This window comes from Acinonyx jubatus, chromosome E1 (assembly GCF_027475565.1).
Source record: "Acinonyx jubatus isolate Ajub_Pintada_27869175 chromosome E1, VMU_Ajub_asm_v1.0, whole genome shotgun sequence".
NCBI classification, from domain to species: domain Eukaryota; kingdom Metazoa; phylum Chordata; class Mammalia; order Carnivora; family Felidae; genus Acinonyx; species Acinonyx jubatus.
The window spans coordinates 17750350-17768463 of record NC_069397.1 but is presented as its reverse complement, the minus strand read 5'-3'; the positions used below and the strand labels follow the sequence as shown (position 1 = coordinate 17768463).

Genomic DNA, 18114 nt, shown 5'->3' with positions numbered 1-18114 from the left:
TCCGGGCTGGTTCTTCATGACACTTTCCAGGGCTGGTCCACAGCATGGTTCAAGCCTCAGGTTGAGGAGTACGTGCGGTGGGAGGGGACTTGGCCCCCGTCCTGTATGGTGGCCCCCTCGGCACCCCTCCCACTCGAGGAAGAAGGTAATGGCCAGGAACCCCTGCCAAGGCCGATTGGAGTGGGCGCAGCCACCCAGGAAAGCAGCACTGACATCACCAGCCCCGGCTAATTGGGAGCGGCCAGTCCCTGCGTGTCTTTGGGGAAACCGGCCTCCCCGTTCCCAGAGCACTCCCTGGGCATTTACATAAAACTGTCTGCCTCTGCCAATTCCTCACCGACCCTTCCTCCAGCTTGAAAAACCAGTCCCACCAGACCAGGGAAGGCAGACTGACCCATGCTAGGTGTCCAGAAAGAGGGACCCTCACCCAGAAAGGCAGCCTGCAGCAAGAAGGACGAAAGTGAGACTCACAGGAACAGGTTCGAAACTGGCATGGCCTTCGGAGTGCAGGACCAGGCAACACTCTGGATCATTCTGCCTCCCTGCCTCACCTCCGACGCTCCTCTGCTCCCGGCCCCCCGCCATGAACTCCAGAGTCTTCCTTCATCTGGCAAGGTGGGGGGAAGTGGGGGGAAGGGCGATGCCACGCCCACCATCCGTTCTAGGCCCTTCCTGGGGCCGGAAGCTCATCTTTGTTTCAGTCCCAAGTCTCTCACTGTGGACAGTGGCACGTAAGCCTTGGGTTCATCTGGATGGAAGTTTCCAAAAGTCTCATCCAGTTGCCTCCTGCAGCAGTGGGAGAAAAAAGAGCCATTTACCATCACTGTCATGCCCACTGACAGAGGGGGCTGGTTTGTGAAGACGGGAAACCAGAAAGGATGCAATTGTGGATTCCCCCTCTGCTGGGCCGTCACTCAGTCCTCCCGGAGCTGGAGGTTCGAGGTGCAGATGGGAGGGGGCTGCCGCGTGTGGGAGAACATGGCTGTCCCCAGGGGACAAGAGATCCTGACAGGACACGCCAGACACCCAGCAGAGTGAGGAGTGTCAGGCAAGTGCTCCTCCCCCCACCCCCAGCCCCCCAGGCTGGCATTCCTCACTCGTGAAGCACAGTCATAAATCACGGCTCTCTCCCAGACCCACACCAGGACTCCCAAGGCCCAAGGCAACAGCATCCCTCGACTGGGAGTGGGCCAATCGCTCCAGAATGGTGGGATTTTTCCAGGGGCTTACCCACAATGCAATAGGTTCTTAAGGAGCAGCCCCAGCCTCATCTGCAAGGAAGACCCGCCTGCTATCCTTTCTTCTGGATCCTAGTTGGGTACCCACCATCCAACCTTAGCTGGGGAAGAGGTGGGTGTGCTTCTCAGGGGCACATGCCCCCACCCACTGTTCTCAGCTTCCCTTCATACCTACCCAGATCCCCCTCAGTCCTACTCAGAGAGGGCCAGATGGGGACAGAGGGCACACAGCAGTCCCAGCAGGGGAGGACCTGAGTTCTCTGGGGATGAGGTGGGCAAAGGCTAGGCTGACAGTTGAGGCGTCGGTGGCGGTGGGTGTTCTGGCAGAGCTCGGGGCAGGCGTCCCCCAGGTGCTCAGAAACCACCCTTCTCAGCAGGCGGGAGGGCGGATGGGAGGCAGGGAGCACCTGTCAGCCTAATCACCGTCATTAGCTGGGCAATAAAGTGGCACGGACTGGGCCAGCCTTTGAAGGAAGGGCCTGTCGGCCCAGGTCCGGTTTGCACAGGCAGCCTGGCAGCTCGTCTCCTCCTGCACACACTAGGGCTGTGGCAGGTGGATGGGGCACCGCAGGGACGAGGGTCTGCCCCCTCTCTGCCTGGGCACCCGCACCCTTTCTCCCACCGCTTCCAGAAAGGTAAGGAGGTGGAGCTCTGGGTGTCTCCCCGAAGCTGAATCTGCACAGTGCTGGGACTCAAGAACTTCTGTGGTAGTGAACTCCCTGTTGCTAGAGAAGATGAGTGAGGCCAGACACAACCTAGGGACAGTCTGCCTCCTGCAGCTGTGTCCCCAGTTCCCAGGACAGGGCCTGGCCCAGTGACTGTTGGGTGAATGAATGCATCCGAAGGGGGGCTTCTTGCTCCCAGAAGGAAGTTGGACCCGCTGCCCTCAAAGCCCCTTTCTAGACTGCTGGGTGTGGAGTGCTTGCTGTGTGACCCTGAACTGGTGTCACCTTTTTTAAAAAAAATTTTTTTAATGTTTTTATTTATTTTTGAGAGAGAGACAGAGAGACAGAGCATGAGCAGGGGAGGGGCAGAGAGAGAGGGAGACACAGAATCCGAAGCAGACTCCAGGCTCTGAGCTGTCAGCACAGAGCCCGACGCGGGGCTTGAACTCACAGACTGTGAGATCATGACCTGAGCCACCCAGGCGACCCTGAACCGGTGTCACCTTTAAGCTCAGCACATAGGCCCAGATTTCTGAGCCATCTCCTACTGCTTCCCCTGTCCCCTAGGGCCCTGTGAGTGTCCTGTTTGCCTCACCCCTCCTCCTGCTGGCCAGCCCCAATCTCAGGGACAACTGGCAGCCAGAGAGCCCAGGAAAGACCTTCAGAGCCAAGTTTCCAAAGAGAAACCTGGCGGGGTGGAAAGGGGGCACTAGTCAGGGAGATGGAGAAGGTGGAAGCAGGGTTGTTGACCCCCCTCTCTGGGTTCATCTTGGCTTGGCCCTTAGGTCAAAAGCAGCTCTGGGGGTTAGGGTCCTCAAATCCAGGTTAGACCCCTTGGGCGCTCAGGCCGTGACTTCTCTGTCTCCCCAAAGTCTCAGATGGGAGGCTACTTCCTGAAAAGGAGGGGTGAGCTGCATAGGATGGAGGGTGGTAGAGCCAGGGGGTGCAGGGTGAAGGGTGGGGGAGGACTGGGAGGGGCGAGGTCCTGGTGGGTACCAGCCTGAAGAGAGTGCCGCATGTAGCCTCCGCCCCAGTCTGGGCCCCATTAGTCATGATCGCAGAGCCATGAGGTTTTACTAGGGGCAGCCAGTCAAAAGTGAGCCCTCGACTTCAGGGAGGGGAGCGGGGGGAGGTGGGGGACAGAGTCAGGGGAAGAGGATAGAGCAGACTGATTGGAAAGATCAGGATGCACAGTGTCAGACCTGAGTGTTCTCACCAGTACGCAGGTGTTCATGCACATCAGGACATACGTCCTGCATTGGACACGCCCAGCATCACAGTGTAGCTCCACGGACTTAATGCACACTCAGAGCATGAGCACAGAAGTGTAAATACTTGCACGCTTGCACGCTCACACACAGGGACACCTGTACTTCCAGAGACACTGACGCCAGTGCGCACACACACACACACACACACACACACACACCCTGGCATTACTCCCCACCCCCGCTCGCTCACAGCTCACAACCTTGCCTCCTAAAGCAGGAGGGATTAAGACTAGCCAGAAGAAGCCTGTCCTGCTCACCCAGCAGGACTCTAGCCGTGTCCCTCCCTCCCGAACCCCCCCCACCAAGCTCTCGGCTTGGAAACTCCCTGAATTTCCCAGAGGGTCAGCCAACCAGAACAGGCTCAGACCTCCCAACCTGGTGCCCCCGCCACACGCCCTCCACAACTCTGGCCGGTGCTCCTCTGCCACCCACAGCCAAGGAGCTGCCCACTCTCCCCCAGGAAGCCCATCCGGATTAACCTCAGATCTCTCCAACCCTTCTTTGACATGGGGTCCTAGGGCCTCAGAGCCTCAGTTCCTCTGCAGATGTTCATCAATGTCTTCCATGCCAATGGAGCGAGACTTGGAAGCCCTGGGGAGTGGCAGGCTCAGTCCTGGGAACCCATGTTGGGAAGACAAGTCCAGCTCACGTGAGCAGAAGCGGACAGAAGATGGCTAGTCCCGATGTGGGGTGCAGGGAGGGGGCCCCTCCTCCATCACACTGGGGCCTCCAAGGGTGGAAACATGTTCTTCCTTCTCCCTGGGGTCACCAGAGTCGTGCCCGAGACTGGAGCATGGCAGACATTGGCACCAGGGATTTCCATCCCCAGTTAGGGCTGCTACAGGCTCAAAGCAGCACAGCCCTGGGCAGAGCTCAGCGGCAGGCCGTGAACTGATTCTGACGTCCAGTCTCCAGAGAGAATAAGAGTTTCCCCTGGTCCCCATCTGTTTGAACACCCAGCTACGGTCCCACCAGGCCACAGCCCAGCTCAGCTACATCCACAGGCCCCTAAATGAGGGTGCTGATGTGTGTGGCACCAAACCTCCAGACACAAGTCCCTTCCAAGGGGAGCAGAGCTAACAGCCCGGCAGCTAGAGTTGAGGTTAGACAGCAAGACAGACTTTCTGAGTCTAGGAGAGAACTCTGAGGAGCCAGTGTGACGAGAGAAGGAGACGGTGGTCCTGTCCGGAGGTGGAGAATGTGAGAAGAGAGACCTCACAAATCCCCTTTCAGTCCAAAAAGCTGCAACTCCCAGGCTGCCTGCAATGAGGAAGTAATACTTCCCAAAGGAAAGAGGGAGCCCGCACCCATTCCTGGGGCAGAGGTGGATCCTGTCTCCGAAGAAAAAGAAATTCATCTCACCATCAAAAGCAGAGTCCCATTGTGCAAGAAGGTGAAAACCACAGTGTCTCCGGCATCCCATCAGAGCCCCTCTGGGACCCTTGGCCCCTGAATTAATTTGCATTTCCTTGATTTCGAATGAAGTTAAAAATCTTTTCATTTGTTTATTGGCCATTTGTATTTTATCTCTGAATTGCTTACTCATGTCCTTGGCCTATTTTTCTATGATCATTTTATCTGTTTAGAGGAGCTCTTTATATATTACGGATATTAATCCTTTGTCTGTTATATATGTGGCAACACTTTCTTCCAGGCTGGTTTTTTGTTTTTTGTTTTTTGTTTTGTCTTTTATCTTTGTTTATGGTATATTTTGTTCTAATAAAATTTACACTTTTTACCTTGTCAAGTTTATCAACATATTCCTTTATGGCTTCTGGATTTGATGTTGTGCTTAAAAATGCCTTCTCTATTCCATAATTATTCAAATGTTTTCTATATTTTTGAAATTTATGGTTATGGCTTTCATTTTATGTCAGGTCTTTCATCTGCCTTTTTTTTTTTAACTGTTTATTTTTTTAAGTTTATTTATTTATTTTGAGAGAGAGAGAAAGCAAGCACAAGCACGGGAGGGGCAGAGAGAAGGAGAGACAGAATCTCAAGCAGGTTCCTCACCATCAACACAGAGCCTGATGTGGGGCACAAACTCATGAACTGTGAGATCATGACCTAAGCTGACCTTAACCGAATGGACCACCCAGGCACCCCTCTGCCTGAATTTTTTTTTTTAATGAATAGTGTGAAGTAGGATTTAATTTTACTTCTTTCAAATAGAAAGTCCATTATCCCAAGTCCATTTATTGAAATTTTTTCACGCTTTCCTGCTGCTTAAAACACTTGCTATTATATACCGAATTCTCACAAATACCTATTTATTCTGAATTCTATTATCTTCCATTAATTTATTTGTTGGGGTGCCTGGATGGCTCAGTCAGTTGAGCATCTGACTCCTGATTTTGGCTCAGGTCATGATCCTAGGGCCGTGGGATGGAGCCCTGAGTCAGGCTCCTTGCTGAGTGTGGAACCTGCTTAAGATTCTCCTCTCTCTTTCTCTCTCTCTCTCTCTCTTTCCCTCTGCCCCTTTCCCTGGCCCATACTCTCTCTCTCTCTCACTCTCTCTAAAATATATATAAATAAACAAACAAACAAATAAATAGGGTTTTTTATTTATTTGTTAATTTGCACCAAAATCACACTGTTTTTTTTGTTTGTTTGTTTGTTTGTTTTGAGAGAAAGCACATGCGAGCTGGGGAGGGGCAGAGAGAGAGGGAGAGAGAGAATCCTAAGTAGGCTCCATACTGTCAGCCTGGAGCTGGATTCAGGGCTTGATCCCCTGAACTGCAAGATCGCGACCAGAGCCAAAATCAAGAGTCAGTTGCTCAACTGATTGAGCCATCCAGGTGCCCCTAAATCACACTGTTTTAATTACAGAAGCCTTATCAAACATTTTGAAATCCGGGAGGCAAGTTCTCCCAACTAGTCTTCTTTTCCAAAAGCTCTAAGCTATTCTCATGTATTAACTCTTTCCCAAAGTTTAGAATCAACTCATCAGGTTCAAAGGGTGAAAAATTAGACTTGACTTGAATTACATGTAGTTTATAGATTAGGGCAGAACTGACATCATTATAATATTATATTGAACTTTCTATTCAGGAACATGATTGCCTTTATATTTATTCAGGCTTTATTTTATGTCTGTCAATAAAGTTCTATTTTCTTCAAAGAGATTTTTTTATACTTTATTTTATTTTAGAGAGAGAGAGAGCATGTGCATGCGAATGGGGAAAGGGGAGGGGGAGAGAGAGAGAGAGAGGGAGAGAGAGAGAGAGAGAGAGAGAGAGAGAGAGAGAGAGAGAGAGAGAGAATCTTAAGCAGGATCCATGCTCAGTGCAGAGCCCAGTGTGGGACTCAATCCCATGACCCTGGGATCATGATCTGAGCCAAAACCAAGAGTCAGACGCTGAACCAACTGAGTCACCCAGGCGCCCCTCTTCAAAGTGATTTTGTGTACTTCTTATGTTCTCTGTGTTTCATTTTGGGTTATTTCTATTGTTAAGTCTTCAATTTACTAATATTTTCTCCTGCAATGAATGTTGACGCCATTCAGTAAATCTTCCATCTGATGCATTGTAATTATCATCTCTATAAGTTTAATTTAGATTTTTCCCCCCATTTTCCATGTCTCTAACTTTCTGCAACTATGGAATTCAGATATAATAACTCTTTTTAACGTCCTTGCCTGCTAACTCTAACAGCTTTGTCATTTGGGTTTGGTATTAATTGACAGATTTATCTTCTCATTACAGGTTAAATTTTGTTTCTTATTGCTGGTACTGTATTTGTTCCTGGGTACTGTATGCTATTGTTACTATTGTGAATGGGATCTTGTGTCTCCTTTTATTTTCCACTTGGCTGTTTTAGTTGCATAGAAATAGTTTTCGTTTTTCTATACTTAACATATATTCTGGTATCTTACTAAATTCTCTCATTAGTTCTAAGAGCTTTTCAGCTGATTCTCTTAGATTTCCTAAGTAAACAATCACATCATTTGTAATTTTTGAAGGTTTTGCCTCTTTCCTTCTCATATTTATGTCCCTTATTTCTTTTTCTTATCTTACTGCACTCGTTAGGACCTTCAGAATAATGTTGATTCATAGCAGCCTCTAATTTACAACTTTCATGGTTCCCTGTGCCCAGACGGATAGTCTGGAAACATCCAGACTATGGAAACATCCATGAGTCAAAAACTAACAATTTGGGGCACCTGGGTGGCTCAGTTCAGTTAAGCATCTGACTCTTGATTTTGGCTCAGGTCATGATCTCACAGTTCGTGAGTTCAAGCCCCACATCGGGCTCTGTGCTGACGGCTGGAGCCTGCTTGGGATTCTCTCTCCCCCTCCATCTGCCCCTCCCTGTTCTCACGTGCATGCGTGCTCTCTCTCTCTCTCTCAAAATAAATAAACATTTAAATTAAAAAATAATAAATAATAAATTTTTAAAAAGCATTAAGGGACCTCTGGGTGACTCAGTCAATGAAGTGTCCGGCTCTTGATTTTGGCTCAGGTCACGATCTCACGGGTTCGTGAATTTGAGCCCCATGTTGGGCTCTGTGCTGGCAGCATGAAGCCTCCTTGGGATTCTGTCTCTCTCTTGCTCTCTCTCTCTGCCCCTCCCCCACTTGCACTGTCTCTGTCTCTCTCAAAATAAACAAACTTTAAAAAATAAAAATTTAAAAAAGCATTAAAAGTAACAGCCCAGCATACATCAGATAGGAGTAATTAACAAACACACTAGAAGGTCTTGACAGCTGCTCTTCACTACGAAACTTCACTGATGATCAGGTTAAGGGAACGGGGCTTTGATTGCCAACATGAGCCCCAGAGAAAGGTGGCTTGAGTCAGGGCCCCTGTTCTAGCCCCAGAATACAATTCCTATAGCCAAGCGGGCAAACCAGCAATTTCCCACCCAGCACCACTGGGCCTGGTGAAGAGAAGGGGGGCACGCGTTTATTGAACACCTACTATACACCGGAGATTGTGCTAGGGACTTTAAACATAACCCGGAGTCCTCACAACAACTCTATGGGTAAATAATTTAACAGATGAGGAAACTGAGGCCCGAGTGGTCGGTATGGAAGAGGACACAGCTAACCGTCACTCACAGATGGGTTCGTTATCATCTGCCTCTGTACTCTCTTTTCTGAAATGATTATTCCCTACCTAGACCAGAAAGTCAGGAAATGTTTACGTGTGCTCCGCACCGGTGCCCAATGACCACCACCATCCTCCAGCCCAGGTTAACATTACCTCCCTTCTTGGAATAAGAGTAAGTGGTGAGGAGCTGCCCCCTCCGTACTCTTAGGCCAGAAGCCAGACCCCAGGCCCCGCTGGGGAGCAGACCCACCGCTAGGTCCCTGGAGCCTTCAGCTCCAGGAAGAGATACAACCGGGTTTAGAAGCCAGGACGAGTGGGAAGAGGGTGGAGGGAAAGGATGGCCAGGAACGGGAGACAGGGGTGGGGCAAAGATGAAAAGGGAAGCAGCGAGAAGGGGGTGGGGCAGGATCCCAGGCAGAAGCAGGGAGGACTGTCAGGGAGCCGGAGATAGGCTGCAGGGCCTGGGTCCAGGTGGGAGCCGGGGGGGGGGGGGGGGGGGGGGGGGGACCAATTCCCAGGGCTCACAAGGCACTCCACTCTAACCAAGGGACGCCCGTCTCCACCTGCACCGACACACAGATACACAGAGCCAGACCTCTGACCCAGAGCACAGACCTGTGCACAGACCCAGATGACCTACACGCGGACAGGGACATAGGATATAGGGTGACAGACCTGCACACAGACGTGGGGGAAGACGTAGCTGCAGGGGCACACTGCCCCAGGTGACGAATGTACAGACACATGGAAAGACTCACGTGCCCACGGACACATGGAGGGAGTCACAGACACAGAGGCATGTGGGTGCACACACCCACACACACCCACCCACACAAGGACACACCCTGAAGGTATCAGAGGGACCGGAGAGACAGACAGACGGATGGACCCCATGGACAGACAGTTCTCTGCACCTCTGTGCTTGTAACCTGGCCCTTGAGGGGTCACAACCCCTGCCCGTCCACATTAGGCCGCAGAGAACCCTGGGCCGCCACGCAGAGCGGCTCCCTGGAATCCCTTTGCAGGCGCCGTGAACATACATGTGGTGGCCCACGTGTGCGTGTCCCGACAGGCCTGTGCCCCACCCGTGAGGGCTGACATCCCCCTTCTGGGGTGCAGGTGGGGGCCACGGGACAACCCCCTCCTCCGCGGGCCACAGGCCGTGCCCGCTGGCAGAGATTGGGGGCCAGGGCTGGCCCAGGAGAAGGGAGGGGTTGGGGGGAGCCGGGGTGTGGCTGGGGCGGGCACAGGAGCCGGTACCTGTCAAACAAGAGCCAAGGAGCAAACTAGCTTCTTAGTCACCTTGCTCTTCTCCCCGTTTTGGCAGCAGCCCCTCGGGGCAAGGGGAAGCTGATATCATAATTATTGGCTCACCCAGCAGCTGCCTCCCCTCACCTGATGTCAGCACAGACCCAGGACGGCCAAGCTGACGGACTGACAGGCGGACGGAGCTCCTGGCCCCCCAGACCCGGGCCCCCACGCCGACCTGCTTCACTGAGCAGGTAAGAGGAGACCTGTCCCAAGTCAGCCGTGGAGGCCAGCAGGGCCGGGCCAGAGCATGGGGTGGGGGGTTGCCTTTTTAACGGGCCCTGGGAGAGACTGGGAGCCCCTGGGTGCTCCCCATCTTCTCACTGCAGCTCAAGGGAGACTCAGGAAGCAGGGTGAGTGCCTGGAGGCCAAGGAGGACCCCCTCGTGGTCCTCCCTCTCGTCCCTGTCCCAGGCCGTCCAACTCCAACCCTTCTTGCTGTAGGAGGGCTTTTCATTCTGGTGTTTTGTTGGATTTTGTGTGTGGCTCTGTGCTTGGAGAGGCTTTGCTTTGCCACCCCGCGCTGGGAGAAAATGAGGACTTGGCAATGCTAGAACTGGAAAACAAGAGCTGAAAGACAGGGAGGCAGATTCCCGACGTTAGTGGCTTTCTAGGGGAGAGGGGGGACCCCAGCTCTGGGAGCTGGGTGGTGCCAAGGGGGTGTGTTGATCAAGAAATCGCTCAACATCTCTGGGCGGCCTGGGCTGGGGTCTAGATGCCTGGGGGCTCCGGGGAGGCCTGGGGTGCAGGAAGGGGGTGGTGCACCTGGTGGAGAAGCAGACAGGTGGCAAACAGGTGCTGTGGCCGGTTGCTGATGCTGAGCTCAAGGCAGAATCCCCTGGAGGTCTAGGAATACCTCTCTCCATCAAGACTTCTGAAATCGGGGGGCCCAGGGAGCAGACCCGGGAGAGGCAGGCAGCTCTAGGACCCCTGAAACCCAGAATTGGGAGTCCGGGAGGCAAAGGCCCTTAGGGAAACGGCTGGACCGCAGGAAGCCCTCTCTGGCTCCCAGGGCTTCTCCCCACCCCCTCCCCGCATCAGGTAAGCTTCTGGCATTCCCCAGGGAGTCCCCCAGGTCCTCCCGAAGTGTTGTTCGATGAAGCAAGTTAGATAAAGCATGGACTCTAACAAGTGTTTGCCTCTTCTCTCTATACCCAGAAGTGTGTGTGAGGGGGTATGTTTGTGTGCGTCCCGTGGCCAGGCACAGCTGGCCAGTGGGAAAGGACCCAGGGGAAGAGGGCACACCCCAGGGAAGTCGCTTCATCCCTCTCCCTGCCTCTATACCACGCATCCCCCCTGCCCGCAGGGGTGCCCTCCTCACTTTGTTAATCCTGAGGGAGGACGTTTGGTCAGCTCCCTCGAAGTCATGACGTCTCCACTGCCACGGAGTCCAGCTCTGCTTGACGGTGGCCTTCCCCCACTGATGAAAACCAGCTCCTCTGGGCTGAACTGGAGGGTGTGGTGGAGGGATGGCATCGCACTCCAGCCCATCCCGCTCCCGCCCCCCGCAGGGCCTGGCTCAGGCCCTTATGCCACGTTGGTCATTCTCTGACCCCCAGGACACAGGCGGTAGGGGGGCGTCCCCAACTGATGGTGTGAGGGGGGGGATGGGCAGCACCTCCTGTCCCGGGACCTCTCTCACGTGGAGGGCCAGGCAGGGCCACAGTCAGGCTGGGACTGGGGAAGCTCGGGATCGTCAGGGGCCACGGTGCCATGGGGAGAGGCGCTCATCCTCCCAGCTCCCCGCCCGGCCCCGCCCCATGCCGCTGCCTGTGCGGAGCTGAGCTCCCGGCTCCAGGGCCTGCTGAGGCATGCTGCCCCCCCAGGCCCGGCGCCTCACTCACCTCCCAGGGCCAGGAACCTGTTCTCCCGGGAATGCCAGGGAGTTCTCAGAGGACTTTATTTCCCAGGGGCTCGGGGAGCCCCAGAATCCTCTCAATTCTGCTCTTGGGAAGGAGGGCAGGACCCCTCCCTGCCCCCATCTTTGTCTCACTCTCACACCGAGCCCACATTGGCCCCCTACCGACAGCCTTTGCCATTCCTTGTGACAGAGGGAGGCGGCCTGGGAAAGTTAAAGACAAGGGTAAAGCCCACGGGAGACGCATGCCTTCTGGGAAGTTGTGGTGTGCCAGCTCCCACCCCCACCCTGGTCTCAGGGAGAGCCTTTTTCTTTAGCCCCCAAGGAGAGTCCCATCTGCCCTCTAAGAAAGCGACACCTCTTCCCCTGGGCTCTGTCGGTCCTTCCCAGCCAGGAAATCCTTCCTGATGTCTAACTTCCTCCTCCCAGCCGGAGTCTTCATGTATCAGCAGAATATGTCAGCACAGGGCTCACGCGGATAGCCAGAGACTGTTCCTAAGTCACGCTGAAATTTCCTGAGACCTTGTGTACAGGAAGGGACGGAAGGAAGGCCCCCTGTCCACTGCCTCTCTAATGGTCTTTCCAGCTCCGTATTCTCATGAGGTGGGGCTGCTGGGAGCCACTTCTGCACGCCTCCCCTGATTCCCCCATAACAGAGGGATGCAAGGGACAGGGGTCCCAAAGGTATGCCCTCCCCTTTTTCCTTCCCAGTCACAGCCCGCCATCCCTGCTCGGCCTGCAGGGAGCGAGTCCAACAAGCCGAAATCGGCTTCTGCCACAGGAGAGATTGGCATTAGACATCATGACATGTTTCAGTATCATAACTTGAGTTTGGCTGGACTGTGTGACCACAGGAGGTGGTTTCCTGAGTGGAGAGACAACCATTGATCTGGGATGGGTGTGGTTGGGCTGGCAACATGCCCAGGAGCAGGGAAATGACAAGATGACCTCTGGGAGAGTGCATTTCAAAGTATCAAACGTCCCTGAATAATTTTGGTCTTTCCAATTTATTGCCCCTTCCTCCACCTCTGTGCCCGCCTCCAACCTCATCCCCAAACCCATCTTCCACCACCACTTCCCCAGAATGGATCTCTCCATACACCAGAGGTCCCGCTCGGAGCCCAGCACCCCCTCATCATCATCCTCACTACGTCCTTCTGTGTCCTTCACATTCTCCCAGTGTTGAGGAAAAGCCCAGAGCAATGCCACTAGAACAAAGTGGACTGGAGGGGGTCATCCCTGGAGAAGCCCTCTCTACTTCCTGATCCTATCCAGGCCTTAAAGGCCGGGTGTTGACCAAACAGTAAAAAATGAGACCAAATGCAGCAAGACAAATTGAGGTCTGATGTCCAGGTGGACCTCTCCACACTGCAGGTGGGTGGCAGGTGGAAGGGGAAGATGGAGAGACATGCCCGGAGGGCCCCAAAGGGAGGCAGTGGCAACCTTTCTTGGGGGCTGCAGGTGTAACCGATCCAATTAGGCACGACCAGGCCCAAAGCAGGGAAATGGACAGAGGCTGAGGCAAGAAGGCCTGCGGGGTTAAGAATGACTGCTGTCGTGAGCGTCCCCAGGTCTCTACCCTGCCTGTGGCTCTTGCTTAGTCAGCTCAGATGAATGGGGCCGGGGAGAGAATTAGCTGAATCGTGATCGCTCAAGGAACTTGACTTGAGAGCCAGCTGTGAGTCACAGAAAAAAGGGAACCCTTGCTCTCACGGTTACTCTGGCAGCTCCAGGGGGTGGGCACCCCTCGAGATGCAACAAGAGAACCCACTGGGAGGTCTGGCCTGAACCTCCACCCCATGCTCAGGGGAAGATGCATAATCAGTCAGCTTCAAGCCCTGCTCCTCTAGCCTGAAACTATTGCTTCTGACAAACTACAGCCGGCTTGGGCACCATCACAGGCGTGCGCGCGCGCACACACACACACACACACACACACACACAAACACACACCCCTAGAATGGGGTGTGTCCCTAGAACTGGATCGCCCGGAGACAGTTGGAGATTCCACCTACACTTGTAAATTCCATAGCCATGTCCCAGACTATACCAGCCAAGGCATAGGATGTGCTCAAGGACACACACACACACACACACACACCCCACCATGCTCAGAAAACCCAATTATCAGACTCCACTTAGCAGAACCAGAGTGATCTAAGCAGAGACAGAGCAGAAATGTCCACTGTCAGAGACATCCCCAGCTCCTTCTGGGAGGGGTTCCTGGAGCCCCCACTGAGCCCCACAGAGCATGTGGTTTTGGAGAGGAGGCTCGGCCTCTCTGGGCCTTCCCATAAGTATGCCCAATCTCTGAGGCAGGAAGGGTTTTGGAGAGAAAGTTCTTTGGGATGACCATGCCAAGCCAAGCCCAGGGGGATCTGGAGGTGCTGAGGGGAGAAAGGTGGGGGCTGGAGCCCAGGAGCTATATGGGCTTGGGGGAATACCCCCCCAGAACATGCCCCTTCTCCACATCCTTCTCCTCAGATGAGCAAGGGAATAAGTAGACACTCAGCCAGCTTCACCCAGCCCAGGTTCCTGGAGGAAGGGTCGGTGCCCAGGTACCTACAGAGCAGAGAACGATCTCTTCCACAATCCCTTCAGTTTCCTTATCTGTCAAATAGAGAGGGACTTGGGGGGAGGGGGAAGGGAGGGCCCTTCAGTGCTCTTTTCACTCCAGTTCAGTAAATTCAAGCACTAAGCTTACTGTCTGCCTTGTATGTGCTCGCACGTGCTCAGGATGGCTTGGGGGGAGGGGTTGCACAGTATGTATTTGTCTGGTACTAGATCTGTATTATTAGTAGTGGTGGCAGAATTAATACCCCTAATGATAGACTGGTAATAATGAGCAGGGCTTCCGGAAATATGTACAAAGCACAAGAGGCCCCTGGCCCAAGGGATGGCAGGAACCTGAGCCCCCACTAGGGTGGGCAGGCAAAGAGGGGGCCACCCACTGGATGTGAGCACTCCTTTTTTTTTTTTAAGTTTATTTATTTTTTGAGACAGAGAGAGAGAGAGAGAGAGAGAGCAACAAGGGAAGGGCAAAGAGAGAGGGAGAGACAGAGGATCCAAAGCAGGCTCCCCACTGATAGAGAGCCTGATGCAGGGCTTGAATCCAAGAACCGTGAGATCATGACGTGAGCCGAAGTCGGACATTTAACTGACTGAGCCATTCAGGCGCTCCTATACTTTTTTTTAAGTTTCTTTCTTTTTTGAGAGAGAAAGAGAGAGCACGTGAGCAGGGAGGGGCAGAGAAAGAGGGAGACAGAGGATCCAAAGCAGGCTCTGCACTGACAGAAGAGAGCCCCATGTGGGTGTGAGAGCTCTTGACCACCCCCATAGGGAACAAACACCCTGGGAAGGGCACATGGTTGAAGGGGAAAAGATCTCAGCCCTCCTCCCTTTCCTGAAATCCCATGGGCCCAGAATCTGAGGGGAGGACACAGGAGCACCAGAAAAGATAGTGTCAGTTCGTCTTCCTTCAGGCATTTTTATTGCCTGGTTCTCACTCTGTCCCCAGGATAGTCAGGTGAGGTACGTAGGGCAAAGATGAGCCCATTTAATAAAGGAGGAAATGAGATTCACTTCCCCACTAGCCGATGCTGATGGCAGAGCTGGGAAAAGGACACTTCTGGGGTCCTTGATCAGAAGGATGATGGGGCTTATGAGATGATAAATGCCAGACTAGGGGATGAGGTAAAACAGGGCTCCAGTCACCCCTATTGGTCTCACAGCTCAAATCCTCAGCGGCCAATCATACCACAGCCAATCAACTCTGCAGCCAGTTATCAAAGCAGCCCACAGGGGGAGAACCACAGGTTCAGCTCAGGGACTTCCTGATGGGGGTGGGACTTCCGGACACAGGACTGTAGCGCTAATGGGTGCTCAGAGGCAAGCAATGTGGTCCCACCCCTCAGCCCATTCCTCTACCTCCCTACAGATGGCATGGCTGGAGGAAGCTTGTTGTAAGGGAAAACAAGGCCATATTTCATAATCTGTGAAAAATCCTCCTGTTCCTCCCATCACTCCACACCTCACCCCCACTCTTCGGTCCCTTTCACGGCTGGGCAGACTGAGGATTGGAAGGAGCTTGCTTCTCTGGGAATCAGTGTCTAAGGCCTCAGACCACTGCTCTCTTCACACTGTGCCCCAGGGGGGATTAAGCAGACAAGAAGTCCCCCCCTTCCAGGAGCCCAACTCTCTAGTCAAGCCGCCAATGGTTCTGGGTCACTTTGTCTACCCACAAGTCCCTTGTCGAGCCTGTTCTCACCATCAGACCCAATCATGCTTTTAAAAACCTCTGGGGAAGGTAAGAGGCGAGGGGCATCTTCTCCCTAGATTGCCCATCTAAGGGGCTCATGGTTTTAGAATTGAGAATTTTGCTTCCCTCTTCTCCTGCTAGCCTTGGAGGGCAAGCTGACCTTGCTTCTGGGAGCAAAATCTGGAGGTGGGCTCACAGCCTCAGAGCCTGGACTCAGGAATAGGCAGGAGGAAGGAAAAAATGGTCCGTCAATGATCCCCAAGAGTAAGAGCAAAAGATCTTTGGGGGTTGGGGTATTTAGGTGAGAGGTCTCCGGAAAGGGGCATCCAAGGAGAAGGGAGACCAAGCAGAGCCAATCCCTCAGACTAGGTGGCCAGTCTTTTCTAGGAGAAAAGGGGTCCTGGGAAGTGTGTCTTAGAAGGGACTGGATGGGAGCGTGAGGGGTAGTATTTCTTATTTCCTTAAAACCAAGCATCCCTTATTTCCCATCTACCAAATGAACATCCACAGGCAGTTCAATCTGTCCCCTGTCTATTCATCCATCTGTCTGTCCATCTATCCACCTATCCAGCTTTCCATCCAGTCATTAGTCCATCCATCAATCTGTCCATCCTTTGATCTGTCCACTCTAACCATCCGTCTACCCTTCTGTCTATCCACCTGTCCATCCACCCATCCATTGTCCATCTATCCAGAAAGGTCAAGCCCCAATTGGTCTCCCCAGGGCTGCTGGGAAGGGCCTGTGGTCCTGTGGCATTTATGGGGCATGTGACCTGCCTGCCAGGCCTGGGGAGGCAGCCCCGCCCCAGCCCTCAGGCAGGGGGCTGGTCCAGGCATGTGGGAGTATTTATACCTCGATGGAGGCTGCTGGCTTGTCGCTGGGCTCAATGACTCCCCGAAGCCGTGATGGTGGCCATGGCCCAGAGCCCACTGTGAGTGCTTGGATTCAGCTCCTCTGGGGCCAGAGCTGGGTGGCAGGGGCTGGGGACGGGCTGGGGAGATGGGGAGGTGGCCAGGGATGGTGGGAAGGAAGGGGTGCAGGGCCAAGGAGAGTGGGAAAGCAGGAAACTGTCGGAGTCAGGCATCCACAGCAAAGCTGTGGAGAGGGGATGAGTCCATTGCCATTTAACAGCCTCTGGAGGATCCCTCGGTAGATGGCAGGAAGAACAGAGCGGGAGGGCTAAGATGACATGGGAGATTAAGGTTAGATATCTGGAAGAACTTCCAGGTCAGCCCCAGACACGGAAGGAGGCTCAAGTACTTTCTCAGGATGGGCCTGCCGAGTGATACTCTAGGACCAGCCTACTTCCAGAAGCAGGGGGATGGCTGAGATGGCTTTGGGTGAGCTCTGCTTTGGGGGGTAGGAATGGCTCTGCTGTGGGTGACAGCGGCTCAGACTTGAAGAAAGTCTCACAGCGGGGACACGCTTGCTCTTGTCGCCCCACTCCACCCCACCCCACCCCCCCACCACCCCCTCTGCCCGTAGCTGCTTCTCCAAGCACTTGAATCAGATCTGAAGGCAGGGGCAGCTGCCACTTTTCCTGAACCCGAGGCAGGGCGAAGAGCCAGAGGGGCCAGAATTTTGGCTTCAGAACCCCCAACTTTGACGGGATGAGAGGATCTAGAAATTTCTTCCTTGTTGGCACTCTCAGACTCCCGCTGTCCTGGGGTGCTCAAGCCTCAGGAGCAGGCCCCGGGCCCTCCAGTGCCAGCCCCAACTGGGTAATTACTGAGCTGCTCCAGGGGCCCCTCCCAGCAGCCGGGCAGGCGGAGCCCCGGGTGGGGCCACAGGCGCCCTGGGCACGGCCCGCCCCTCATAAAACATGCTGCCGCAGCCAGTGACAGAAACCATTAAGGCGGAACTGCGCCATCTCCACCTGGCTCATGAAGGGCGGGTAGGAGGCTGCCCGGTGGGAGGGAGTGTGGAGAGAGCCCAGTCAGGGCCCTCGGTGTCTTCTGTGACTCAGCTGCCCACAGAGGACACAGGGACAGACCCTCCCCAGGAAACCTCCCACGTTGCCCGCCTCCCCCGCCCCACCAGCCGCTCTGGCTTCCAGGGGTGAGCGAGGAGGCTAATGTGCTCCCGAGGCTCGGCCGTGTAGCCCACTGGCTTTGAGACCTGTGTCTGAATGCTGGGGAGCAGAATCTGGTAGCCGAGGGAACTCAGGCAAGTCAGGCTAACCTCTTTGAGCCGGTTTCCTCATCTATAAAATGAGGATGATGACACTCTTCTGGGGTATAATAAGTCACCCAGCTATTCCTGATCCCCTTGAGGATCTCCTCAGGGAGGTCCCTCCTGAAGGCAGGCCAGGGGTGCCGGCCCTGCGGACGTAGTCACCTCCATAGGACCCGCCTCTGCATCTTCAGATGCAAATGGTCCCAGCCTTTCACTGTACTTATAAGGGAACAAAGGTACGAAAGAGGATGCCACTTGCCCAAGGTCACACGACCAGCAAACAGGGTGTC

The 18114-nt window shown here is 54.0% G+C and overlaps 1 protein-coding gene across 7 annotated transcripts in view; it reads left to right on the top strand.

Annotated features, from left to right (window-relative positions):
• Positions 1-9487: 9487 nt before the first annotated feature.
• FOXN1 (forkhead box N1) overlaps positions 9488-18114 on the top strand; it is a 28128-nt gene continuing 19501 nt past the window's right edge. For 2 of the 7 annotated variants that reach the window (XM_027034499.2, XM_027034497.2), the window contains exon 1: positions 9489-9727. Coding sequence is in view for 2 of the 7 variants with exons in the window: in XM_027034496.2 (XP_026890297.2) it covers positions 16506-16580 (75 nt within the window). In the remaining 5 variants the exon portion in view is untranslated. Of the gene's footprint in view, positions 9728-15725; positions 16581-18114 lie in introns of those variants that run through there. The other 5 variants (XM_027034500.2, XM_053212852.1, XM_027034496.2 and 2 more) reach the window with 5 other exon arrangements.